This window comes from Vulpes vulpes, chromosome 3 (assembly GCF_048418805.1).
Source record: "Vulpes vulpes isolate BD-2025 chromosome 3, VulVul3, whole genome shotgun sequence".
Taxonomy (NCBI): domain Eukaryota; kingdom Metazoa; phylum Chordata; class Mammalia; order Carnivora; family Canidae; genus Vulpes; species Vulpes vulpes.
In genome coordinates, this window is record NC_132782.1 from 65,542,214 (window position 1) to 65,569,133 (window position 26,920).

Here is a 26,920-nt window from a genome sequence, read left to right on the forward strand (position 1 = left end):
ACTCATGACAGCCAGCGAGCCTTATCTCCACTTCCTGGAGGGTAACACAGCACAGAGAGGCTGAGTAAACCACCGAAAGTCACACAGGAAGCACTGCTGGAGTTGGATGGTGCGCTCTGGGGCGCCGGACTCAGCCGGCCACTCTCTGAGTCCGCTGGGGCTCCAGTGAGACATGCCGAATGACACCTCAGATGGTCTTCCAAGGGGTGATAAGAAATGCATGGAGTAGTTTCCAAAAGGGTTTTTTTTTTTTTTAAGGTGAAAAATGAATTATTATTTTTTTTAAGTTAATACTTGAACTGGTTACCTTCAAAAGTGTGGAAAGCATCCTTGGGTGGTGTTATTGTACGAAGGGTGAGCACAGCCATGACTGCATTACTGCAACTCCATTGCATCTAAACTACTGCATTAGTTGAAGTGCAGAAGGATGAAACTCTGCTGCTGCAGCTGCCATGCCCTTCCACGCTTGTATCCTCCCTGATATAGGACTGTGAACTTTAAGGTTCCCAAGTAGTCGCATGGGAGCTTCACTGCTAGAGTTTCTAGGGGACACACAGATTCCCAGGTTATTCATGGAGAGCACTGCTTGAGAGGCGCCTCCTCCCGCTCAGTGGGGTGGGCCAAAAATTCCAAGTGTTCTCCCTTTCTACTGCCAGGGGGTTCTCGGGCCCCAGGAGGGCCACCCCCCATGGTGCTGATGGCTTCCTTGATAACTGACCACGGTTACACCCCCACCCTGCCCTGCCAGCAGGAACTCCAGGGCCAGGGCTCAATCTCTCAGTGTCCAATAAACATTTTCTCTCCCATCCCCAACCCTGCTGTTCCTGAGCATTGTGTTTGTCCCTTTACCAAGATCTTCTTAGATCTTCTTAGATCTTAGATCGCCTGTCATCCCACCACGTGCAGATATCCAGACTCACACAGGATGGCCCAGCCCAATGTGGAAGCTCATTTGGTGGGGAGGGTGCTCCTCAGTGGAAGTCAGACTCAGCCTCCTAAATCAGAGGCCTACTATGAACAGGTGCACATGCACCTGTTCAGCCTCTGTGAGTAACTAGTGTCTCACTCAGGGTAGTAAATTATCAAAGTAACTTTGGGGAAAATCAACATGATTGTAACACTGGCAGCTTAGTACCAGAGACTTCTAAGTGACCGCTGGACAGTTGTGCAGTTGTGAATTAATTATATTCACAAATTACAGCTATTATAGAATAACATTTACAAAGAGTATTTAAAAATTGTCCATAATCCCATAATCCAGCAATGCTGTTGACATTATTTTTGTGAGAATATGTACGGATTCTAAACACTTGGATGGCACAGAAAGATTCGAAGCTGCAAGCAGCTCCCTCTCATGGCCTTGCCCCAAAGACCACTGCCCACCTACATCGGCGACTGCTCTTGCTCCCCCAGGAAAGTTCTCTAAGTGCAGAGCATGCTTTTTTTAAAATGGAAAGAGTTGGGATCACACTGTCTATTATACACTTTGAAAATTAATCCCACTTGGAATCCCTAATAGTATAAATCGTCAATGTGCAGTTCCTGAGCCTGTTCTGATTTTGTGGGAATCCTTAAACCCTACTGTCCAGCCAGATTACCTTGGAAACAGAAGTGAGTCACTTTCCTTCTCTATTTCCTCACCTTTGACAGGAGGGTCATAGGATGGCCACCTCACGGAATTGCAGTCAGTGATTTCAACAAGGTTTTATATGGAAGATGTCAGCCATAGTCCCAGGAACTCGAGACAAGAAATTTGATTATGATTATCAGCATCACATAATTACCTAGTCTTATTTAATGTTATATCCTCTTCAAACATATGACTATACTTTAAAAACATTACCCTGAATTAATTGGTAACATTCTGATGATTTATTCTTGTTATTTTTTGTTTTGCTTGTACATTTATGCTGTTGTGCACAATACTGCAGCACACAGTCACACGCATAGATCAGTGTGGGAGAAGTGCCTACAAGAAGCACTTGGTAAGAATCCCAAAAGGCTGAATCCTTAGAACTGACAGCACACTTCCAGAGTCGGGGATGTGGCAGGAGGCCATGGCAGCCGCCTCCTAGTTCTGCCCCAGGGTGCGCTGCTTCAGAACCTCACGCTGCCGCTGCCCTGGCTTCTCCAACACTGGTTATAATCAGGCTTTGAATATATTGGTCGCTCTAGAAGGTAAAAAGCAGTCCTTCAATTTTGCCTCCTTTAAGATTTTTTTTAGTATTCTTCTTTTTTTAAAAAAAAAAAAATTATTTGTTTATTCATGAGAGACACAGAGAGAGGCAAAGACACAGGCAGAGGGAGAAGCAGGCTCCCTGCGGGGATCCCTGATGCAGGACTCGATCCCAGGACCCCGGGATCGTGACCTGAGCCAAAGGCAGACGCTCAACCACTGAGCCACCTAAGCGTCCCCTTTTTAGTATTCTTTATGCTACATTTGCTCAGCAGACGTGTTTGGTGTCTTTATGAGTTAGTTTTCCCCTATTGCCACGATACCTTGCTCAGAAAGACCTTCCTGATACCCTAAGGAAATTCTCTTGTGCTTCCTTCTGGATTAATCTTAAGTTACACTTTTATGTCAAGGGTCGCATTATATTCAAGTTTGAAAGGAGTTTTGCAAATGACTCTGGTGGGATTTAGATTTTCCCTTCCCATGTGGGGCCTGCCCTGCACCCACACCAGCATCTGAGTCTGTGCCCATGAGCTCTGTACGGAGAGCTCCGTGGGAACCTGGTGGCACGTGGTGGAACTCGTGGCACACCTGCACCCGGACCTTCCTGGGAGGATGCAGATGGGAAGGCTCTGCCACGGGTCTTTCCGGGCCTCATCCTTAGCCCAGGTGCTGGAGGCAAGAGGGCACCCCGGAGTGCTGAGGAGGTGGTGCTGGGGGTGGTCGTCCTCAGGGCAAAGGGGGTAACCCTCTTTCTCTCTTCCTCTCTTTTTCAGTCGGGCATGATAAGAACCCAAGAAGCAGATTACTTCCTAAAGCCACTTCCCCCCCACCTAGTGGGGAGCCTGCAGGACCCCGCTGGGGCTGGGCCCCCCTCCCACATACTATACAAGAGATCCACAGAAGTGCAGGCTCCAGGGGCTCCCCAGGCGGTCCTGACCCGGAGGGATCGGGAGCTGGGGAATCAGCCTCTGCGCAGCGGCTCGAGCCTCCAGCACCCACAAAAGCAGCATTTCTGTGGAAGACGCAAGAAATGTATGTAAGGGCGCTTCTTTTTGTGCATTTAACCATTCGGACGTTTATGTAAGCCGATGGGATGTTTTAGGTTTCCTTCGGAGTAGTTGGCCCAGGCGGTGGGATTAACGGGCCGTCCTTGCTCAGCTTAAGTGATGATTCCATCATCCGTGTGTTCGCTATGTCCCCTCTCATGGTAGACGGACAGATGGTGGTAGGATTTTAGTTTAAAAGAACCGTTCCCGGGGCAGATGAAATGACATACAGCAGAATCCACTGGCTGTCTTCTAGAGAAGCCTGGCATGTCTACTCAGTAATTCTGTTGTTCAGGGGGTCGAGATTTATTAAAGTCCACATAGTTTTCTGCCAGATAATTTATCTCCATACATATTTATATGCTCTACTCCACTACATCAAAAGGACAGGCTAGGCATGACCTCATTTACCCACAATTTATCACCGGCGCTTTGTGGGGGAAGCCCTTTGTTGTGCAGTGAACACTCAGGAGGTGATGCGATGTTCATATGTGTGTGGCTCAGGAGTGGGAGTTCGGTGTTCACCGGATTCCTCTCGCTTCCCTCAGCTTTCCCTCCAGCACCACTTTATTTATTAAACTTGCCCCCCAGTGAGCCCATCTTGTCCCAGCCCTTCTCTTTCTGCTGGTTTCGTCGGCTGCTTACGCAGCAGCCTGAAATAGAGGTGGTCCTGGTGCAGGGGGAATCGAGTGATGGCCTGTGGCCCCTCGGTACTCGCAGCAGAACACCGATACACTGAACCCTCCGCACCGGTGTGTCACCTGAACTCGGCCTGTCCTGTACAGAAGAGCCCTGTGCTACGTTCATGTGAGAGACTCAAATCCACATCGATTAAGTTGGGGGTCGGTCAGTGGCAGAAAGAAAGGAGCTGGGAGCAAAAGGAGGTGAACAGGAGTCAAGAAAGTCAGGGAAGACAGAGGTGAACCAGGTATGGGAACAGGGCTTACATGTCAGCATCAGCTGCCTGGGGCTGCCTGAGGTTGCCTGGACACAGAGCAGCAGAGACGAAGGGGGCTGAGGACAGGGCCAGGCAGGGTCAGGAGCACGAGGCGGGACTCAGGCATGGTAAGGGTCACGGCCAGAGTCTGGGCTGGCAGGGCTCAGTGCAGGACAGATCCCGGGTCAGGGACAAAACGCCGCCTGAGCACCTTGCTCCTGGCAGGGCTGTCCTTACCTCTTTGCCAAGGTCCCAAACCAAAGCTGTTGTGGGCTGTGAGGAAATCCAGCAGTGCTGGCTTTGCTCAGACTGATGTGGCCCTTTCCTTCTTACCTGGAGGTGATCCAAGGCCTGCAGCCCAGCAACAGCAAAGGCATGCTGTGTGCCAGGCCAGTGGGCTCATCTCGGTGGCCGTGGCTGTCCCTGTGTGCACACGTGCATGTGTGTGGAGGTGTAGTTTGCCTTCAGAGGCTTTTCAGAACCTCAGTAATGGGTTCTGTTTGTTTGATGTGGCACAGTTGTTTGAAAAAAGGCTGTGCAAGAAGTTTTGTTTTTGGAAAATGGAAACAAAAAGTTGCTCTTGTTTTCTTAATCCGACTAAAGAAGGAAAGTGTCACCAAGTGCCTCTTGGAAAACATTAGGGACCCATATGGTGTGGTTTGGTTCACCAGGTATTTCTGGCCCTTCCCTGCTGGGCACGTGACTGGCCAGAGTGGTGTACAGACTTCCAGGCTGAAGCATGTCATTCCTGAGACCTCCGCTACCTGTGCATGGACATTTCCATGTTGTTGACAGGGCTTTTGACATCTCTAAAGAATCCCAGCCTAGTGCAGTTCACACTTACAGAGATTCTTCCTTTTGGAGTCTCTGGCTCAGAAAATGGCCATTTTTAGGTTAGACTCCTGTGGGAAGAGGCACTCAAAGGCAGATTGATTTGCTTAAAATCAGTGGTGAAGCTAAACCCAAGACTCCAGGATCCTGCTGCCAGTTTGGACACCCATTTCTGATACTTTCCCCTAGGGAAGGACTGTGAGCAAATTAATGTTCTTTCCCTGTGCCTTGGTGGCCCCATCCCTACACAGAGCTGGTGTAGACACAGCTCTTAGGGTGGAGTTGTGTCTCTGCAATTGCAGCAAGGTCAGTGGTGCTCAACGAGTGCTTTAATAACTTTTCCAGAGTTGTTATTAGCCTCCACTGGGTTTAGGTTAGAGAGTATTTTAGCAAACATAAAATGCACTGCACCTGGGTACCAGTCAAACAAAACAGCATCTTTTGGCAGCACAGTCCATGAATAGAGTCGACGTAACTTTGAATTAGTGTCACCTGAATCTATGGGTAATTTGAAGCATCCATTCACATGAAAAGATTTTCAGAGGCATCCACTAGACCTAATTGTCTTTAACATAGTGTTAACTTACTGATTATACATGCCAAAACTATTTTTAAATGACTCCAAGAGGACAGGGTATATTTTGTCTTGCAATTAAATTGAGATAAATATGGTGCTTTCTAAGAAATTCAGCTCTGCCCGGAAGCGGATCTGCGCCACATGGTCGTAACCCATTTGAAACATGATAGACAAACCAGTTATGCATCCTGAAGTGGGAATCAGCTTTAAAACGAATCAGGCCATCAATATTGATCAAATAAGAAAATGATTCAAGATAGCGCTATGGTCTGTAACTTGGTTCCACCGCGTTGTCAGAAAGTGTTCTACAGAGGCCTGCTCACGAGTCCTTACCCCAATGTCTTTGAAAATTGTGCGTCTGAGGCTGGAACATGAGAGCTAAGGGGTCCTCCTCTTTGCTTTTAAATCAAGACAAACTTACACAGAGGTAGTTACAGTGTTGGGTTCCACGACATCTAGGTTTTATGAGCTTTATTTACATTTAAAGCTCCACTTTAATACAAGTTTCATATCACAAAGTTTAAGGGTTATATGAAAGTTCATTTTGAATCTCCAGTTCAAATGTCACAATCCAGCACTGGTTTTGAGTAACGACTTTTGCTTTCGTTTGTTCTCGAACATCCCCTCGGTAGACATGCCCAAGCCTCCCAAGGAGGATCTCTTTGTCCTGCCTGACGAATATGCATCTTGTCTTCGGCGTAAGCGCTCTCTTCTCAAGTCCCATAGGAATGAAGAGCTCAACGTGGAGACCTTGGTGGTGGTGGATAGAAAGATGATGCAGAACCACGGCCACGAAAATATCACCACCTACGTGCTGACCATACTCAACATGGTAGGAAAGTCCTTGTTGTTGAAGCCACGTGTGTAATTCCCCCTAATGGGGTGTGTGCATTGATGTCTCATATGCAAGAAATGTTTTATCCGTGATGACTCGGTCACTCTTACTGTGTTCCAATCAAAAGAGCACATAACTCCAGAGAATACCCCTTGGAGGGTGAACAGTCTGGCCCTTCCTGTGAGCTGGGGGCATGGTTTGGGTGGATCACTGTCTTCATCTACCAGAAACCTGCAAGAGGATGCTGCGACGATGTAGTGTAGTAAATCTGCTTGCCATCATCATGTGTGATTTTAGGTGGCTGTACAAAAGTACCCATCTCTTTAGGACCATTAATGTTTAAATAATGAATATCCATTATTTGACCCATAATGTCAGAAAAGCATACAACCCTGTAGGCTGCCATCTTGGACAACATGCCCTGAGTCCCAGATTGGCAGCTGCTGTGATGATGAGGAGTGATGAAAAGCATCTAAGCCCCACTAAGTGACATGGAGATAGGGGAGGACAAGATCCTGGGTCACCTAAGTGTGTCTTAAAAAATAGTTGGGATGACGATATTTTGAAGACATACTTTGCGTTCCACCCCAGGACCCCTGAACGTGGGTATTATTGATGGCATCATGTCTGGTAGCCCACCCCACGTGAGCTCCCAGGGGGCTGACGGGCTGGTGCCATAGAGGTGCTTGCCACTGGGTGTCCAGGGGGTGAGGACATCGGGGCTCTGGTTTGTGCCAATGTCGCTTGTATTTTGTCAAGCTTTCCCAGTATTCTGCACCAGCTTGAGGGGCCCTCTCTCATCACTCCAGGTGCCACTTCAGTTAGCCACCAACATCTGCTGCCATAGCATCGTGGGCACCTTTCTTTGGTCATCTTCTTTCCACACCTTTTCCCTTCACTTTCTTGGATCGTCTGGGTTTTTTCCTGAGCGTTTCTCTTGGGAGCTTCCCTAAAGTCCCGCTGCCAGAGTGTGTGGAGAGTGCTTGCCCGTGAAGTCATCACTATGGGTAACATTCTGTTATATTCAAATGAGAGCTCTTGTCAACTCAGAGGCTTCAGGGGTGTTTCCTAAGGGGTAGAACCCACATCCCCAAACTTCAGTTTGTATTCAGGGGCACCAACGATGAGGATGCAATACTTGGTCTCCCTGACTGCTAGGTATTTCTATACCTGTCTGTTCAGCAGTATGAGAAAGTTAGCATGGCTGTGTCACAAGAGCACGGGCACCCGCCATCACTGGCAGGACCCAGGGGACAGAGGGAATGACACCACGTGTGGGGACTGACAGGGACTGCCTGTCTTTTTCAGGTATCTGCTTTGTTCAAAGACGGAACAATAGGAGGAAACATCAACATTGCAATTGTAGGTCTGATTCTTCTAGAGGAAGAACAGGTAATAATCTGTCTCTGAAACCACCAGCTGCTTTTCTCCCAGAAAAATAAATAATGCAACGCGAGGCTTTATTTTCCTTGATGTGATCCTTCTGTGGACTCTTGACTTTTCCCTCCCTTGGCAACTTAAAGTGTTTAGTATTTTGTGTCTGATGCATTGAGCTTTTTATCAGTTCTGTTCACGATTATTTGGATTTTGCACGTTTGCAGAGGTAGTAAGGAAGACCCTCTTAGGAGGCCTGTGAAAGCACAGAACAGAAGAGCTGCCTTCGGTGTGGGGATGGGAACCACATTGGGAAGAGAGAGTGCAAAGCATGTCTTCCACTGTCTCCCCACCATGAGCTTTTGGGCTGCCAGGTGGAACTGAGCCCTTTCTGCTTTTTGCTAGAACACTAAAACTACCCTCTGGCCAGCAGTGAAATTGTACTGTGGGGCGTTGTGTCCTCTGTCACCTGTATACCTCCTCTGTAACTCCTGAGACTGACCGCATAAGCCCCTACCACCTTCAGTCACAGGATTGTGTTTTCACAGAGACTGAAATGTCAAGTGCATTTCTCTTGTTGAATCCAAATACCTAATTATGCTGGCTCTTGGTCTCCATGGTTTGTAAAAGCATCTCCTTTGCCTCGTTCCAGTGTCCCTGTGTAAATGCACGGGCACGCACTGAGGTTCACAGTGAGGTCATATAGGAACGTTTGGTGGCACCTCAACCATCCAGAACTCTCTCTTCTGCTCAGCCCCGAGCTGATCACTGGCTCCTCATGGGAGGATCGAGCCCAGCGGCCAGTCCACCCTTGCTGACATCCTAGCAGGGTCCCCTGTTAGCCATGGTTCTCTGGTTTATAAAACAAAATTTTTTTAGATGAAACCTAAGATCATCCATAAGATCTAAGATGCTTCCAGATGGTGAGTGGCTGCCGTGTTGCTCTTTTTCTGGGCAGAGTGGGGGCCCGCGTGGGCACAAGCCCATTTCTAGCCTGACGGTCAGGAAGATACAACTTCATTGTCTTGGTGTGAGCGAGTGTCTGGGTGGGGGGTGATGAACTGGCAGGGCGTCTCAGGTGACAGGTTAATTATTCCTTGTATTAAATTGTTTTCACCTTGGAATCCTTCCAAGCTGCAGAGAATAAGCGAGGTTATCTTTTGATCGTACACCTGTGTTAACTTTGATTAATGCAGTGTTCCTGGAAATCACCTGCTGAAGAATGTGAGGCATGTCCCAGTGGTGATGCACGGCCTTTCGCTTACGTGCATTTGACTCTCGGGAAAGACGAAATAAGCACCAGAAGGAGAAAACACATTCAGTGAGGGAGAAGCACAAATTTCAACCCAACCTTTAGTCACGAATGCCTTGCTCAGGTTGTCCTGGATCGAGCTGGTTGGCCTGGCTCTCTCTGACCAAGCCACAGGCAAAGCTAGCAGCAAAATCCACATAACTCCCTGCTGCCTAGTGGGTGTTCCTGCCACCCCCTACCCCCCAACATCTCCATTCTGCATTCCCCATGGGGGCCTTTCACTCTGATGTTTCCCTGTTGCTCTGTTAGAACTTGGTGTATATGCATACGGTGGAACGTACCCTGCATCATTTCCTCCTGGCTCGAGTCTGTTTTCTAGAAGTAGACTTTTACCGATTGACCTGCCCCTTCCCATAAGCATGTTGCTTTTGTAGGAAAGCAACTTCATTTAACACTGTCATAACAAACCCTAAGAGATATAAATCCCACTTGCCCAGCTTGGTTATGAAATCAGCAGTCTAGGTGTTTTTATGCACCCACGAAGTCACATATAAATGACTCTGTTGCTTTATATAAGTCTACAAATCTTTCGCAAAGATTTTGATGCAGGCTTTTCATGCACAGCTATCATCTTGGGGCACTGAAAATGCATTCAGGGTCAGCCAGATACATCCCAGCTGTCTTTGTACAGAACTACAGAAACAACAGAAGTGTCTACATTGAGTCTGTACTGTTCTTTTTTTGTAAGACACCCTCCTTTGGATTTTAATCCATGAAATGGGTATATTACCTTATAGACCAGATCCACTATGTAGTTGAAATCTGAGTTGATGACAGTAGTGGAGTAACAGCTGCCTTGTGATGTGTTTTCCCTCTGTTGTCGTGGGGGTCTTGGTCTGTCTTGGCAGCCGGGGCTCGTGATAAGCCATCACGCAGACCACACGTTAAGCAGCTTCTGCCAGTGGCAGTCGGGATTGATGGGCAAAGACGGCACGCGCCATGACCACGCCATCTTGCTGACAGGTCTGGACATATGTTCCTGGAAGAATGAGCCCTGTGACACCTTGGGTAAGACCCTCCCTCAAAGTTTTGAGGAGCACTGTGCACTCTCAGGGGCCTGGGATGTTGAGGGTTCGCCCCCTGTAGCCAATCCACAGTGGTACCTGCTGCCGAATCCAGCTGTCAGAACAGATGTGCTTCCCTGTGTGTGCTTCACGCCAAGCATAAGTGTGTGTATTTATTCCCCCAAAGTGATTACTTCACAAGGAAAAGTCCCTCGTAGATTCAAGAATTCCTTTAAGAAACTGTTTCTCTCTTTTCATCTCCCATTTGTGAAAACAGGGTGAAGAGATTCAAGGGTGTCCCATTCTGTGGCAGAAACATTTATGAAAGTTTGTAGAGATGTTGTAGCAATATTACATCCCCAATTTCCCTTTGCTAGACAGCAGCATTTGCTGAATGCTGCAATCTTAACAATTTTTTTAACCTGTTTTATGAGGCTGGGTATGTGTTGGAGGTAGTACTCTGATATTTTCCCAAAGAGTGTAAAGCACAATGTGCCATTGACCAGGGTTCTCCGGGATGTTTTTTCTAACCCTACATTTCTTTCTGGGATGTTACGCAGAAAGAGCTCGGCTGAACAGAGGTTAATTGTGACTGCTTGTTCCTGGAAAGACCTGCTTACAAGGCGAGCCCTGGCCTGCCTCTGAGAACCAGGACTCTGGGGTGCTTCCCAGCACCTTGCTTGAAGAGCTGGCTCACTGTGCCTACACCACTCGCTTGCACAGATAATGGAGTTTACACAGAGCGTCTGCCTTCCTTCTGGGAGTCTGGAGTTTGGGTGCAGGCCAGGCAGGGCTGCTGTGTGATCAGCCCTGGATAAAATCCTTGGGTCCTGGGTCTCTAATGAGCCTGCCTCGTGGTTCTGGGGGAATTGGGTGCATCCTGTGTAGATCCACTGGGAGACGCTCTGGAAAGTCTTGCATGGTTTCCTCCAGACCTTTTCCCATGCACTCCTTCCCTTTGCTAGTTTTGTTCTTCTGCATCCTTTGGTATCTGTATGAAACTATACCTGTGAGTATGACAAAGGCCGAGTCCTGTGAAACCCCCTGGCGAGTCTTTGGACCTGGGCTGGTCTTGGGGACCTCCTGATGCACTCATTTTCTATGGTACTTTCTTATTCAGACTTTTGAGAACACAGATTTTTTAAAAGATTTTATGTATTTATTCACGAGAGAGAGATAGAGAGAGGCAGAAATGCAGGCAGAAGGAGAAGCAGGCCCCCTGCGGGGAACTTGATGTGGGACTCGATCCCAGGACTCTGGGATCACACCCTGAGCCAAAGGCAGACACTCAACCACTGAGCCACCCTGACATCCCCACAGATATTTATTTAAAAAGGCAGAAATTCTCTTCCATCTACAGTGAATCCCCTTCTTTTGCTTTGCTCCAATTATAACCTGTGAAGTGAGCTCCATATAGAGCCATGATTTGTTTTCCATGTGGAGAGCAGATCCCCTTCACTCATGTTGCAAAGAGCCCTTTATGTGCTTGTCTGATAGTTTCCATTCAGATTTCACTCGGTGAAGCTAAGAAACACACCTCTCTAAAGGATGGAGGATAAACAGGCATATATAATACACCATCTTTATTCTATTGCAACAACACGGCTGTATATTCTTTTGGTCTCTGTGCCCTGTAGGATTTGCGCCCATAAGTGGAATGTGTAGTAAATATCGCAGCTGCACGATTAATGAAGATACAGGTCTTGGACTGGCCTTCACCATTGCCCACGAGTCTGGACACAAGTGAGTGCACTCCATGGGAGGGTGGATTCTGGGGTGCTTTCCCTACTGGATGATTGCCATAGAAATACTGATTTATTAGGTCAAGTCTGTAAGAGGCATCCCATTTATACAAGGAGAATGTCACCAACAAGTAGGACATGGATCCTTTAAGTACTTCTTATGTTTTTGTTTGTTTGTTTGGTTGGTTGATTTTTATTTTTTTTTAAAGCAGGCTACATGCCCATCATAGAGCCCAACATGGCGATTGAACTCACAACCATGAGATCAAGACCTGAGCTGAGGCCAGGAATCAGATGCTTAACCAACTGAGCCACCCAGGGCTCCCCTTCTTATGTTTTTATTTTAGTGCCCAACCATGCATAGTCTAAAGCCATGGAGAGTTCCACATCTACACTTTCTTGCCCTCTGCTCTCCCTTCACTTCCCGGCTCACACATGCGTGTACGATTGCATTCAGTTGTCTCAGCCTCTGCTCTTTTGTCCTGTTTTGCACTTTGGTCCTGTGTGCTGACCTCATTCCATGGTTAGTTCCTATGGGGGACGACAGTGACAAGGAGGCCTCCTGTTGTCGACCAGTTACCCTGGAGTTTTGCATATAATTTCTAGGCACATATTTTTTTACTGATGTGCCAAGCAGAGTTTGGGGGATGCAGGTTAGACGAGAGGCTGGGCCTGGTAAGAACTGGTCTGCTGCCCAAATTTCCATATGCCCAGCATGGTCAGCTTCGAAATGGAGGAAGTCAGGGTGCACGTGGGCCTGGGTTTGGCACAGGTTGATGTCAGCGCTGGACTGGCAGGGCTCAGCGACAGGTGGCCTGTCATTGGTGGCATCTTTAACATGAAAATTTTACATTCGTTTCTATAGAATTAAAACTTTCTGTCAATTACTTACAGGAACTATCATTCTTAAATGAGATTTCCTGGGCCAATCATTCTATAAGCTGCCTTGGGTCAAGGCATCTCTGTTAGAGTTTTTGCCTTCCAGAGGCCCACCCTCTGTTTCCTGTACTTGTGTAATCAGCGTGAGCTCCAGCAGTGGGAGCGCAGGTGTCTTCCTGCTACACTGCAGTTCTGCTTGAAGTTTCTTCCAGAAAATGCACAACCAGGCTTTTCTGCTTTTTACTTTCACCCTGATTTTACTTACAAATCACAAAATCTGCAAAAGGCAGTGTTCATGATTCAGTTTTTGCAGAACCGACCTCTCCATCCCTGGGTATAAATGGACTGAGGCTATGCCTGTTCTCTGTACCTGTTCACAACATCTGTGGGTACACGCACACATGTCTGTGTGCTTCTGTGCATACATCCGCACCTGCCTGTAGTGCAATCCCATGGAGGCCTTGACTGTGTGAACTGATGACCTGAAAATGAAGCTTATACTCTGCTTCTGATCCTTTCATCATTAGAGGTAATGATTGACTTTTTCAGTGCCTAGAAAATTTCCCCTACACTTTATGAAGCTTCCAGTTAAATCATAATTGTATTTCTAATAGGCTGCTAGAGTTAAAACTTCAAAAACTCTCATTAAGTTAACGACACGAGGCTCCTGCTGTCCCCTGAACCATACCTGAATCTAATTAAACAATCCAGGTAAGAAATGTTTAAGTCACAAAGGCTGAGCCGCTCAGTATTAAGGGAGCAGATGAAGCGCAGGACTGGCCATGCACACAGCTGCAGGTGGCAGGTCTAACCAAAGTTAAACTGAATCCATCGGAGACTGGTCTTCAGTGTCAGCAAGAATCAGTGTCTTTTTTTTATTTTTTCAAAGCAGTCAATTAATATTCCTTTTCATCACCAGGACTGGATCTAGATGGAGAAACTCTTTCTTCCAAACAAGATAAATGTGTATTTTGTTTTTTGGGTTTTTTAAATATTTTATTTATTTATTCATGAGAGACAGAGAGAGAGAAGTAGAGACACCAGCAGAGGGAGAAGCAGGCTCCCTGCGGGGAGCCCAATGCTGGACTCGATCCCAAGACCATGGCCTGAGCCAAAGGCATACGCTCAACCACTGAGCCACCGAGGCACCTCAAGATGAAAGTGTTTTTATTACAAGTGGGATGATGGGTGGGAGCAAGGAAATGGGCTGTAGGTTTGGATGAAGGGGAGTTCCCCCACCCCCGCTCCTCTAGACTTAATCTCCAGAAAATTATCAGGTCCTTCTTGAGCACACCTGACATTTAGAAGACAAGATGCAAGAGACAGGAACTGGGAACTCTGACCATTTCATTTCGCCAGTGAAGTCACTTCCAATCATATTGAGGAAATAGGAAGTTCTTGTAGATGTGCAAATGAGTTGCATGTGCCAAATGGCGAAATGAGTGACAATAGTACTACTAGTAATAACGGCAGTACTAATAGTATCACCTGCTGTTCGTGGAACACTTTTTGTGAGATTTGCAGAGCAATTTCACATGCAGCTCAAGCCAGGGATACCACTGGGGACACTCCTGTCTCCGCTCCACCAGTCTGGCAGGTAGACTATGCCAAGCGTTCAGCAAATGTGAATGAATGGAACAGACAGAGTGAGTCAGGGAAGAGCAGATGGATGAATGGAGTCGTTTGCCATGACAACTATATCAAATGGGAGAAGCATGCAAGACTCAGTGATCTAACCCCATGGGTTTTTGTTGCATTGAATTGAAAATGAACAAACTGGATAGGTGTGCAGAAGGTCTTGCAGAAGAGTTGTAGCTTTGGTGCTTGGATCAAGCATCATAACATCAACAGTATGTCTGTCAACGAACTCCAAGGGGAGTCTATTTTTTGAGTTCTGCACCTTAAGAATTAATAAGTAATCTTACATCTCTTAGGACTTTATAAAACATCCTGTCTTACAGGTTAATTTTACTTCTTCGGGTTTGTTTACATTCAGAGGATATTACTGAAGTTGGAGTTGTACTTTTACTCCAGGCTTTTCAGCCAGAGGTTTTCTAACCTTTGACTCAAAGAAAGATCTCTGTGGATGTCCAGCCAATTTCTTCTACTAAGTCCAGTTATTTTAATGTCAGGGCATCTTGTGGTTTCACTAAGAAATCTGACTTCCATATGGGAATCACTAAGAACCAGTGTTTGGATTTGTGTTGGGAAAGGAAGGGAGATGGAGCCAGCAGTGAGGATGTGTGTTCTCCTTTAGGATGTGGGATTGAGTCGTGATCGTTCCTAAACCAGTGGTGTAGCATAAGCATCCTGGCATGTTCAATTACTTTGCATAGGATGTGCAGGTTGCTAGATGCAAGTGTTGAAAATCAGCATAGACACATTGAGCTCAGAGCTACAGGTTTTGGAGGACAAGTCACCTGAATGGCATGAGTCCATTTGGAAATCCCTGTGTACTAAGGAAGTCATGCAATCGAGGAGTAGGACCTTAAGCCTGGGATTCTGGATCCACATGGTTCTCCTGCAGCTCGGCAGCCACCAGTGCATGTTGCCTTTTCTTCTCTTGCCTAGGCTTCCATCTGCAAAACCAAGAGAGTCTGAGATCCTCTGCATGTGTTTGCAAGAGCAATTTAAGGTGTATTGGTTGAGCTGAGCATTCGTAGCATACAACACAGGCTTAAATGCTTAACTTGCATTATCGTTTCAGACTATCAAGACAATATTAAAACATATTTGCTGTGCTTAGGAGTATTCAGGACCAATCATTCTGCCACCTGTCTTCTCCCGCATATATTGGCCCCATTCACTGGGTACAATTTCCATCCTGCCAGCAAAACATTGTGTGGGGTTCTATGAAAAGACTAGTGATTCATCCCCTCCAAGAGTCTTAACAGAAAGACAAAATAGATATGGTGTGCAAAGATCGGGCCATGCAGGCTGTAGGCATTGCAAGAGGCCACATAAGGGAGGACCAGGGAAGTCCCGAAAGAAGCAGAATTGGCTTGCTAATACAGTTAGCTCAAGCAGGCTTGGCTGGTGAGGTTAGATGCCCTTTCACACATTTGATGGTGAGATGTAAACCTCCCCGAGTTGTGGCTGTGCTGTGTCATCAACCTGACTCAACCTGAGTCCCTACAGCTAGGTCAGGGAGGCACCAGTGATTCTGAAGGCTTATAGAATATCATAAAGATGATCTGGCCAGAGATTGTAAGATTGCCCTCTAGTGAGCCCAGCAGGTTGTGGGTCATTCCTTACAAATTTTATTTTTTGTACCTCCTAAGACTTTTTGTTCCTGAATCCAAAAAGTATTTGACACCTATTGACTTTTGGCTGCACACACACACACACACACACACACACATACACACCATACGTATGTATACAAGTAACATGTGGGTAGTGAGTAAAATGAGCAAGATCACATTTGAATCAGGAAATGGATAGAAGTTAAGGATTTTCCTTTGCAATATGCATAGTGCCAGGTCTTCTGTGCAATTTTAGAGCAAGGTTTTATTATATAGATAAGGAAACTGAGGCCTGGTGACCTAAGTAAATTGCCTCAAATCCAATTGCTTGTGAATGACAGAGGTAAGACCCTGATTGAGGCCCCCAGCTGCTCAGCCTCCCCTTTTCTGGTTGCTTGACCTGCCCCAGCCCCCGAGACCTGCCTGATGCTGTGTCCACATCAGCTTCTTCCCTCTCAAGGGTGGGGGTTGAGGGGGTGTGCTTCTTGGAAAGTCCACATCAGAGTTCCGATACCTAGGTCCACTTACGGCAGTGTCATGGCACCAAGGGTGTGATTTAACCATCCGGATGACATGGTTACTTCAAAGAGTTTCTTGTTTCCTTAACTACTGCTGTCTGAATAGTCTGAGATAGTTGATACAACCTCTAACAAGATGTGGCCATTCATCATTTCAGGTATCTCATTAGTAATAAGGGAATATTTGCTGCTGCAATTGAATCACTCAAAACATTCTATAGAGACATTAAAAGCATTGCACTCTGAATATAATTCTCAAGTCCAGTTTAATCTGAAATTATGTTTACACTTGGGTATTTGAGTGGGTGTTATAGTGAAAGGTTGGTCTTATTTATGCAACAAACATCGGTGGAGAACCTGTAATGGGCTAGTGAGTGTACTGGCCTGGGGCTGAGCATGGATAAGAAGAACCTCTGTCCTCTAGAAACTTAAAAGCTAGTAGATGGGAAAGAAAACAGTATATACTGTTACAATATATGGGGTGATAAAAACTTTGAATAAAATACTATGGTTCACGGAAGCAAAGAAAATGGTATGAATAACTTGAATAGTTATTATATTTCTTGGTTGCCAAATGCCAGCCTTATCTTCAAAATATGTTCTGTTCATCCTTCCATGACTTTATTAATGTTGCTATCAAATGTGATCACTGTGTGGTACTTTTCATGCTAATGTACTGGCATCCATCACAGTACAATATATGGGCATCGTACTTCTTGGAAAGACAACTCACAAAGTTGTCTTTGTGTCAGTAGTCATGCTGAGATTTGGGTGGGCATCATCAGGATTACCTTACCGCATTAGAATACACCCAAATACCAGAGCCTAACTCCCAAGCTACTAAATAAAAAAATCTACCAGGAAGGGCTCTGAGGTACCACACTATGCGCTGCATTTCTCAGGTATTTTGACACACAGCAGAGTTTGAGAATCAATTCTAAAAAGAATCACTGAAAATACCTTAGATTGAAAAGTTTAAGACCCACATGTCGCCGGACCAGGGCTGTTGTGGCTCTCATTTCCTTAGAAATGTAGGCAGAGTGGTAGCAAATTTATCTCGGGTACCCCAAAACACATCTTCATAGGTCAAGGGCCACCTAGAGGAGGGTACCCTGGTTATTCGTTTTCCTAACTTCCTCCCCAAGGCAGCCACCCATATGTGATTACAGGCTGAATCCCTTTCGTAGCCATGACACATTTCCTCTGCTATATGGTTACCCTGGCCTTGATTGATTGCTTTTAATAGAACTTCAGAGGATGGGTGGAGGCTGAAATGACTCCATCTGCATCACCCTTGGTACTGAGCAGGAATTTTGCAGAAATTCAACAATGTTTGCACGCCAGATTTCCTTGGATACGCCCTTCAATCGTGCTCGTGTTACGCTCTTGCCCGGGTCCCGCCTGGGCTCTGTTGTCGGAGCGTCAGGTCCCAGTTCTGACTCTGAGATGGTGGGCACAGGCCCCTCCAGTCCTCATTCTTGGTGACACGATATTCTATGTACTTTATAGGCTTTTTCAGGAGGTTCAAGTTAGAAAATACAAACAATGTGGTTAATATCTGGCTTGAAAACTAGTGAGTGCTTACAAGTGTTAGCTGTTATTTTTGCTGATACTATTAAATCTCTATTAGCAAGCCATTAAGTGGGAAACTGGGTCTTTAGCCTCAGTAGCAAGTGCAGATTCCCTGGCCCACTGTTGGAGCCCGTTTCCCTGGTGCCTAGAGTCTTCTGTCCCTGCCTCCTCTTGTCATGGGATTCTTGGTGGAAGAATGTCCTCAAGCCCAGTACCCATCTTGCCCTTCATTGCTTTGCCCCTGGCCTTCCCCTTTGCCCTGTACCCCACTCATGTGGAACCCCATTATCTAAGAATCCATACAGTGATTTGGCAGGTACTAGGCATTAATGGCCAGCAATGACTTGACTCTCTAAGAATATATTTGCCTTAATGGGAAGTCTTCAGGGTCATATAGAGCTCTCAAATCCCCCAGGCTTTCTCCCTGAGGCAGTTAGTTGTGCTTTTCTAGGGTAGATGAAGATGGCAACCTGAGACGCCCCTACAGGCCAAAGCTCTAGGCAGTTAAGAAGCTGATTTGGTGGAGAGATGTAATGACTTAGTGAATGGCATTCTCATAGGCATAGGGCTAGAGCTTTCTCAAGTGACAGTGATGGGGTGCCAGTTGACATTGTGGAATTAGCCCATCTGTAAAGGATCCTGTTAAGGACTCTAAGAGCCAATGTAGCTTGAGTCCCAGATGGTCTGATTTTTAGGGAGGAGCAACAGGTGTACCTTTAAGCAATTCCCGCACATAAAGGCAGCCAGAGCACCCCATGGAGCTACTTCTTCCAAAGGGACGCAAGGAATGCGTTCCAGCTGTGACTGTCCCAGCAGTGCAGACCTGGCTTGAGGTGGAGTGGCCCCTGGCGGGATTAGGGACAAAGTGTCAGCATCGCAGGGGACCTGCAAGAGGAAGTCAGCTCTCCAGTTATAGGAGGCATCCAAGTCACCTGGGGAACCCACATTTGTGTTTCTGACAAACACCTGGAAGTTCTGAAAATTCCTCGTGAGCAGAAAAGAGTGTAGAGAGATGAAGCACTACAGAACACTGTCAGCGTTATCAAGATCAAGTGACCTGCCCTCCACACCCCACTTGAAATTTTTTTAAAAAATAATTAAAACATCTGTCTTTAGCAGACATCTGGATGTGTGCTCCATTTTCTGTTGGTGTGCTCTTTCAAGCAACTGACCAAATGGTAGCTCTTCAGGAAAGGTCCATGAGCACGAGGATACTGTCCACCATTTGGCTGTACAGACATTTTATTTCTGCCTGTCTGGCACACAGAAGGGAGGAGTCCACAGCATTGGCATGTGTGTTTGCTAGAATATATTAGGTCATTGATGCTGTTCTTTGTTTTGAAAGAATCATTTCTTTCTCTTGTAGCTTTGGCATGGTCCATGATGGAGAAGGGAACATGTGCAAAAAGTCTGAGGGCAACATCATGTCCCCTACATTGGCAGGACGCAACGGGGTCTTCTCCTGGTCACCCTGCAGCCGCCAGTACCTGCACAAATTTCTAAGGTATGAATTCCTGGAGCTGGTTGTATGTCCCTTAGCGCCCTTATAGCTCCCTCCCTGATCAGCCTGATTCTATCCAAGCAGCCCAGGCGTGGCTGTGACTTCCCAAGATGGTTCCCATTCGAAGGTGCCTTGAGACATTCATTTGGCCAAGAAGTTTGCCAAACATTTCCTTCGAGCGCCAAGTCCTGCAGGCTTGAGCCAACATCATTTGACCTTTAGACTCAAAGGAAACCCAAGATACTTACCAAATCAAAGTATTTGTCACTAATGCTGAGTTGTTTTAAATTCTCACTTCTGTAACTAAACATTTTTTATTCATGGATTGGAAGACCTGCCATGCACAGAGTGGGAAAAAAGCACATGTAACTTTTGGGGATTTTTTTGCGGGGAGGGGGTGTTTGCTGTTCCACAAACTGCATTCCTTATAAGAAGAAGAAACCTTAGCCTGGCTCTAAAATCTCTCAATTTTAATAATTATTTTTGGAAACTTTTATGATAGCACAAGCATAGTCTATACTTTGACCTCCTGAAAAAGATAGTCAAGAGATTTTAAAACTTTTAGAGAAAGAAGGGACTTTAAGAAGCAGCCTTAGATCTGCTAGTAAGGCTGATTGTCCCCCAAATCTCCAGGACGTTGAGTTTGGAGTTTGGTTTCAGCCTTATTTCTGACTCGCACCATCTTCCTGCACAGGTCAACAAGTCTGCTGCGTGTGGTCACGCAGAGCTGGGGTCCTCCCATCCTGCAGCTGCTGCTTCTTATAGGAGTTAGTTGTGCACAGCAGCCCGCAGTTCCCAGGGCAGGAGGGGGCCCAGGAGGGCGTGCAGGACAGGGCTGTGTTCCTGGCAGCAAGGACGCAGCTGACGGCCCACATTGCAAGGGGCTGGGTCAGGAATGTCGTCTGCCCGTGTGCTCCGGAGGGGAGAGACAGAGGCACATGTGTGCCCATCGGTGGCCCCAGCTCCTGCCACGGGGGAAACGGAACCCAGATTCCGGTGTGGGCATCCTGGCCCCTGGCCCTGGCCTCTCCCCCTCTGCTCCCAGGAAGCCTGGATGCAAACAGCCCAGCAATAGCCCTTCTGTTGAAATCAGAGCCTCTACTTTTGTTATCTTAACACACTGACTTGTTTGAATATGAAAAAGATGGGAGACTGTCTTTGTTCATGTGGAAAGTAGCTTTTAACTCTGGGAAGGTGACCTCCTCTGAGAAGCAGCTTAGGCTCCCAGCATTCCCTCCTTCTCATCCCTTCTGAGTGGGCTCTCTGGGGCCCCAGCAGTGGCACCTGCAACCCACTGCAGTCCCAGGATTCTGTTCCTCCTGGCAGACACACCCCTTTCCACCTTTGTCATTTCAGGAACATTACTGTTGCCCTGGCCCTGGGAAGGAGACCTGCTTTTGCTCAGCAGGGAGGACATGCGTATTTGTTGTACAGAAATGTAGTTTGCCAGACACACAGAAGGCTTGTGCTCCCTCTCTGACGAACACACCGACTCTCAATAATCCACTGATTCTTGTCAAGGAGACACAAAGCATGTGCTTCCTTATTCCCCAAATGCGTCAGTGCTGGCAGGAAAGGGGCCGCCGGGTTAGTTCTCCATTAAATGGGTTCATATTTCTGAGATTCATCAAGGAAGATTTGAGAGTTAGCACTCTTGTGTCGGTGATATGTGCTTGGACAAAGCTAACAAACCAAATCACCTTACTTTAAGAACTTGGAGCAGATTATGACAAGAAAAACATACAAAAAAAGTCTTTAGAGGCACCTGGGTGGCTCAGTCAGTTAAGCATCTGACTCTTGATTTTGGCTCAGGTCATGATCTCAGGGTCCTGGGATTGAGCCCCATATTGGGCTCTGCACTGGATGTGGAGCCTGCTTGGGTTTCTCTCTCTCCCCCTGCCCATCTGCACTCATGCACGCTCTCTCTCTTAAAAAAAAGTGGGGGTGGGGACACCTGGGTGGCTCAGTGGTTGAGCGTCTGCTTTCGGCTCAGGTTGTGATCCTGGGGTCCTGAGATTGAGTCCTACATCAGGCTCCCTGCATGGAGCCTGCTTCTCCCTTCGCCTGTGTCTCTGCCTCTCTCTCTGTGTCTCTCATGAATAAATAAATAAAATCTTAAACAAAATTAGAACTGACAGATGAACAGGAAGAGCAAATGAAAATAAAAAAATGAAAAACAGACAAAAACAGAATTATATCAATCTTAAAATACAGACTTTGGCTGTGTATTTGAAGCTTGAAATTGGGCAGAGGTCTTTCTAGGAAGCAAAGCAAGAAAGGAGATCAAATCTATTCATAGTAACACAAAATAGGGCAAATACCAATATTTCAAGGAAAGTGAGGCTTTTGCCAGCACAGAATTCTTTAAAAGAAATGAAACTGTGTCTATATATATATATATATATATATATATATATACACACACACACAGAACTGTAGGTCTATCCAAGTGCCTGCAGTGATAGACGTCTCTATATATTTTATACACATCCTTTATATTTACAGAATACTTTTTATGCATCTGCTATATAAAATATATTTCACATATTTGTAACAAATTATGTGTCATAGAGTGAGTGCTTGTAAGTACTGATAGTCACACAAAATAAAAACATTGGTAGAAAATACCTCAGTGGTTATGGTGGGCACACTAACCCACGTCGCCTGATGGCTCCCCCCTTCTACCCTCCTCTGGAGCCCACGCTAGGGGGAGTCCATCCTGGGACAGTCCCAGACACCAGGACATATGCCTCTACCTCTCCTGTTTTTGCCCCAACATGATGCCAGCCACTGAACAGGGAACATGGCGCAGAGGTGTGGCCGCAGGGTGCATGACCCACACTGGCTAGACCAGAACTGGTGGAGGAGAAACAGATTGGCAGCCCCCAGGAGCCACCAGCTTAGCTGCCAGATATCTACCTTCAAAGTCTTCACAACCGGTGCACGTTCCTACAGTAAAAGCCCAGAACTAGTTCTTCCAAGCTAGGAATTAGTGGCAAAAGTGATCCCCCTCCTACTGTACCCTATAGACGCCATGCAGGCTTCCACTGGCCTCTACTGAGCTCCTCACCTTGGGTTTTAGGTTTTCTTTCTTTTTTCCCTCCCTTTTTCTCTTTCTTTATTATTTTTTCAATAAAACCTCTTCTTCCCTTTTTTTTTTTCTGTTGCACAAATTACATCGTCTTGTCTCTAGAACACCTCGGGACAGGGTCATGTGGGTTGGTTATACGCCCGTTTGTTCATTATCACAGACCACTCCCTGCACCCACGTGGAGCCTCAAGCTCAGGGCTTGTTTCCCTTCCTCGCTGCCTGTCCCCTCAGTCCTCCAGATGGCCTTGTAGCAAGTCTTCTGAACCAGCCTCCTGACCACTCAACTTCAGCTTGAGGTCTTTCCTCGTGTTCTTATGATGAGACTTCACATCAGTCAAGATATTTTACCGCCTAAGGGAAAGATGGCTGTCTTCCATATTTTATTTATGCCTCCCAAGAAGAGTGAGAGTTTTGTGGATAATATCTGTCTCTTGGTAATATAAATCTTTATTCTAGTAACATAGGCTTGATTGTTTTTCTATTACTTCTATTACCAGAAAAGACAGTGTTAGCATCATTTTACAAGTGACATGACACATCCAGGTCCTTTCAACATTTGCTGTACCCTGTGCTGGGTTCTTATGGAGTCAAGTTGGGCATTGTTAGCGTTGTTTGTAGCTGATTCTTGCAGCTGTTCAGATTTCTTTGGGGTGTGTGTGTGTGCGCGCACGCACGAGAATGAAGAATTCTGCTTTCTGTAATAAAAAAAAAAAGAGCATAAATATAAGTTCCCATTGGAGTTTTCTATATCACAGATCCTTTCTATACTTTTCTAGATTATTTTTCAAAATTTTGACAGCTTTTTCATCTCTGTGGTTTTGATGAAAAGAATCACTGTTAATTTTTTTTGAAATGTACCCAGACAGCCTGGAAAGCACAGGATGCGAGGTTTGGGTGTACAGTTAGAATCAGCATCATGAAAGAATCCAGATAAGGTTTTTAAGCTGCCAAGAACTATAGGAGAACTCATGGAAAGAGAATAGTTATATGCTTAGAGAACACTTGTTTTGATGACATTAGATATGGGCTGTGATCTTCAAATCAGACTGTGGTCCCAGCAGGGGTTGCCAAGAGTGTGGTTCAAAGACATGTTTGCTCTGGGATCCCAGGACGGTTCGATGTCTGCTCAAGTGTGCTCATTTGTTTTTGTGTCAGTCCGTAAAACCCTTGTGTGGCGATTCAGTAATAAACTTTTATTTTCAAGAACTTTGCCAATTTTGCTGGGCCACATGATTATAAACAGATATGCAGGATTATACATGCTCAAATTTGTTTTCTTGAAAGAGTAAATTTTCCAAGAGAGCCTCCTGTTGTCAAATTCACTCAAGCTTTCTTTTTCTTGGGATGACCAGTTGTGAATCGGACATGTCTACACTGTGTTAGCAGTGATGTCTCATTGGTTTAATGAATCAGAGACTATCTTCTTTGACATGTTTGCTGACTTCCTGCTTTCCAAGTAATCACAATCCCGTTATGTTCTCTACCAATTAGGTGGCTCTTTGGATATGATCCCAACAATGAGTAAGGATAAGTGGCTAACTTTTAAAGATGAGTCCACTTTCCTTTATTAGCATTTGGTACGTGGAAAAAAATATAGAAAAAAAAAAAAAAAGGAAGTCAACTGGTCCAAAGTTGTCAGCACAACTTTCTCCACAGTTGGTAGTCAAGAAGGATAGATACATGTTTGGAGTAAATTATCAACCTAGTCAGTGAAGTCATGTGTCATTTCCTAGGAACAGACACAGACCTCATCTCTTTACTCATGTCTGTGTCCAGGAGGCCGAGGACGAGGGAAATTTTAGCTCATTATTTTAATGCAATAACATGAACAGCAGGGACTCATCTTCAATTTACTTTTTAAAAATTTGAATCATGTACTACACATTAGTGAACATGCCTCCCCTCTGACCCCATGATCCTATTTTCAGTCCATGACGTAAAGGGCCCTTGCTGGCAACCAGGAGCTTGAGGGGTGCGTGGATCCCCTGCTGTGCCCCATACCACCTTTGTCAATGAGAAAATTTGATTTGACCCAAGAGCCCATTAAGCATGTTTTGGGGTGTAATGGAAAGAACACATTTCACTTCATATCTTGCCCTGCTGTACAGTGTTCATCATGAGAAAAACCAAGCCACAGCTGTCCGTGGTTTCTGCAGTGAGATTGGAGAACGGGCTCTGCCCTGTGGTGGAAAGAGCAGCCCACGAAATCAGAGCTGACATGCTGATCGTGTCTTTATCATTCATGTCTGGGAAGGCCTTGACCTTGGCAAGTCACATAATCTGTTCCGAGGGCCCCTGTTCCTGACTTGGGCAAGGAGGGGAGACAACTGTCAGATCTCTCAAGCTCTCTCACGTGTTATGGCTGGTCAGTTAGAGCAGGAAAAGGATGCAGCTCAGTGAATGAACTCACACAGTGCATTGTAGTGTAACTTCTTCCCAGAAGAACTAGCAGTTCTAAGATGAATGGGTTCTGGGGGCTCTCATACACAGCATGGTGACTGGTGAACAGCCCTGTATTCTATGTTTGAAAGCTGCTAGGAGAGTAGATCTTAAAAGTTCTCTTGGAGCGCCTGGGTGGTTCAGTCAGTTAAGTGTCCAACTTTTCATCTCAGCTCAGGTCTTGATCTCAGGGTCATGAGTTTGAGCCTCACATTGGGCTCCATACCAAGTGTGGAGCCTACTTAAAAAAAAAAGTTCTCATGATACAACACTCGCAAATCCAAGTATGTGAGGTGATAGATGTGTTAACCAACCTGTATAAAAAGTTACAGAGCACAGTGATCACCCTCTGGGGTGCTCACTCTCATCATCATTTCCCTCCTCCCCAGAGATGACCATTCTACTGATGCAGGACACCATAGGTTAGTTTTGCCTGTTTCTGAACTTTCTATGAATGGAATCATGAGTTACCTACTATTCTGTATCTGGAGTCTTTGGCTAAACATCATGATTATGAGATTCATCCTTGTTGCTGCATAAAAAATAGCATTATTTAATATCATTTTTTAATAATAATTAAACAAAAATTTATTTAATAATAAATTTTAATATTATATATACATATGTATATATGTATATATAAAATATATAAATAAAATTTAATATTATATATACATATATGTGTGTGTATATGTGTGTGTGTGTGTGTGTATATATATATATATATATATATATATATATGATCATATGTAGGACTGGAACTTTAGGGTTGTAAATATGCAGTCTGCAGTGTTAGGAGACAACACCCAACAACTTCCCTACAGGGTTGTGCAAAGTCACATGTCCACAGTTATGAGCATTCACATGGCCCTGAACCCTTGCCAACACTTGGTCTTGTTGGTCTTTTCCATTTTAGCCATTTTGCTGGTATATAAGTGGCAGAGCAAAGTGGTCACTAAAGAGAATGAGTATCTTTTTACATGTTTAATGGTCATTTGAATAATCTTTAGTGAAGTGCCTGCTCGAATCTCTTGTGAATTTTTAAAAATTAAGTTTCTTTATTTTTTCTTGTCTCTTGATGGGAGCACATTATACACTCTGAACACTTTGTCCATTATGGAAAATATGTATTAGGTAAGTATCTTCTGTCACTCTATGACTTGGTATTTACTCATTTAATGGTGACTTTTGGTTAACAGGTTTTCTTAAAAGATTTCATTTATTTATTCATGAGAGGCAGAGACATAGGCAGAGAGAGAAGCAGGCTCCCTGCAGGGAGATCGATGTAGGACTCGATCCCAGGACCGCAGGATTGCAACCTGAGCTAAAGGCAGACACTTAACCACTGAGCCACCCGGGCGTCCCAGAAGTTTTTCTTTTTGCAACAGAGTCCAAATTAATCCATACATTTCCTTTAGGGTTAGTATTTTTTGTGGGCTGCTGGAATAAAAAAGCTCTGCTTACCCAGAGTCACAAATATATTCTCCCACATGATCTACAAGCATTATGGTTTGGCTTATCACATGCAGGCCACTGACTCCTGTCTGCGGCATGCAACAGAGTCAAAACACGTTTTGTTCATGTGGATACTATGGTGGATTGTTTGCACAGTGGCTTTTCCTTTCTGCATTCCACCCACATCACGGGGTCTTCTCACACCTGCCCCATTGGCCCTGTGCTTAGCTGTGAGACCTGCTGCGACCGAGGGGGAGATAGTAGACATGTTCAAGCAGGAGGCTAACCCGAAGGACGAGGGTCAGATCCACCTGGGGAGTTGCAGTCCTTCGGAGGTGAGGCTAGCTGGAGCCAACTTACACATCCCAGCAGTGATATGTGTATTC

At 45.6% G+C, this 26,920-nt stretch overlaps 1 protein-coding gene across 1 annotated transcript in view; it reads left to right on the plus strand.

The window, feature by feature from the left end:
• Window positions 1-26,920, plus strand: part of ADAMTS16 (ADAM metallopeptidase with thrombospondin type 1 motif 16) — a 149,485-nt gene that overhangs the window by 32,646 nt on the left and 89,919 nt on the right. Inside the window, exons 4-9 of the mRNA XM_072752679.1 lie at window positions 2,950-3,208; window positions 6,200-6,399; window positions 7,711-7,794; window positions 9,937-10,096; window positions 11,730-11,835; window positions 19,415-19,552. Of these exons, the coding sequence (XP_072608780.1) occupies window positions 2,950-3,208; window positions 6,200-6,399; window positions 7,711-7,794; window positions 9,937-10,096; window positions 11,730-11,835; window positions 19,415-19,552 (947 nt within the window). The remainder of the gene's footprint in view (window positions 1-2,949; window positions 3,209-6,199; window positions 6,400-7,710; window positions 7,795-9,936; window positions 10,097-11,729; window positions 11,836-19,414; window positions 19,553-26,920) is intronic.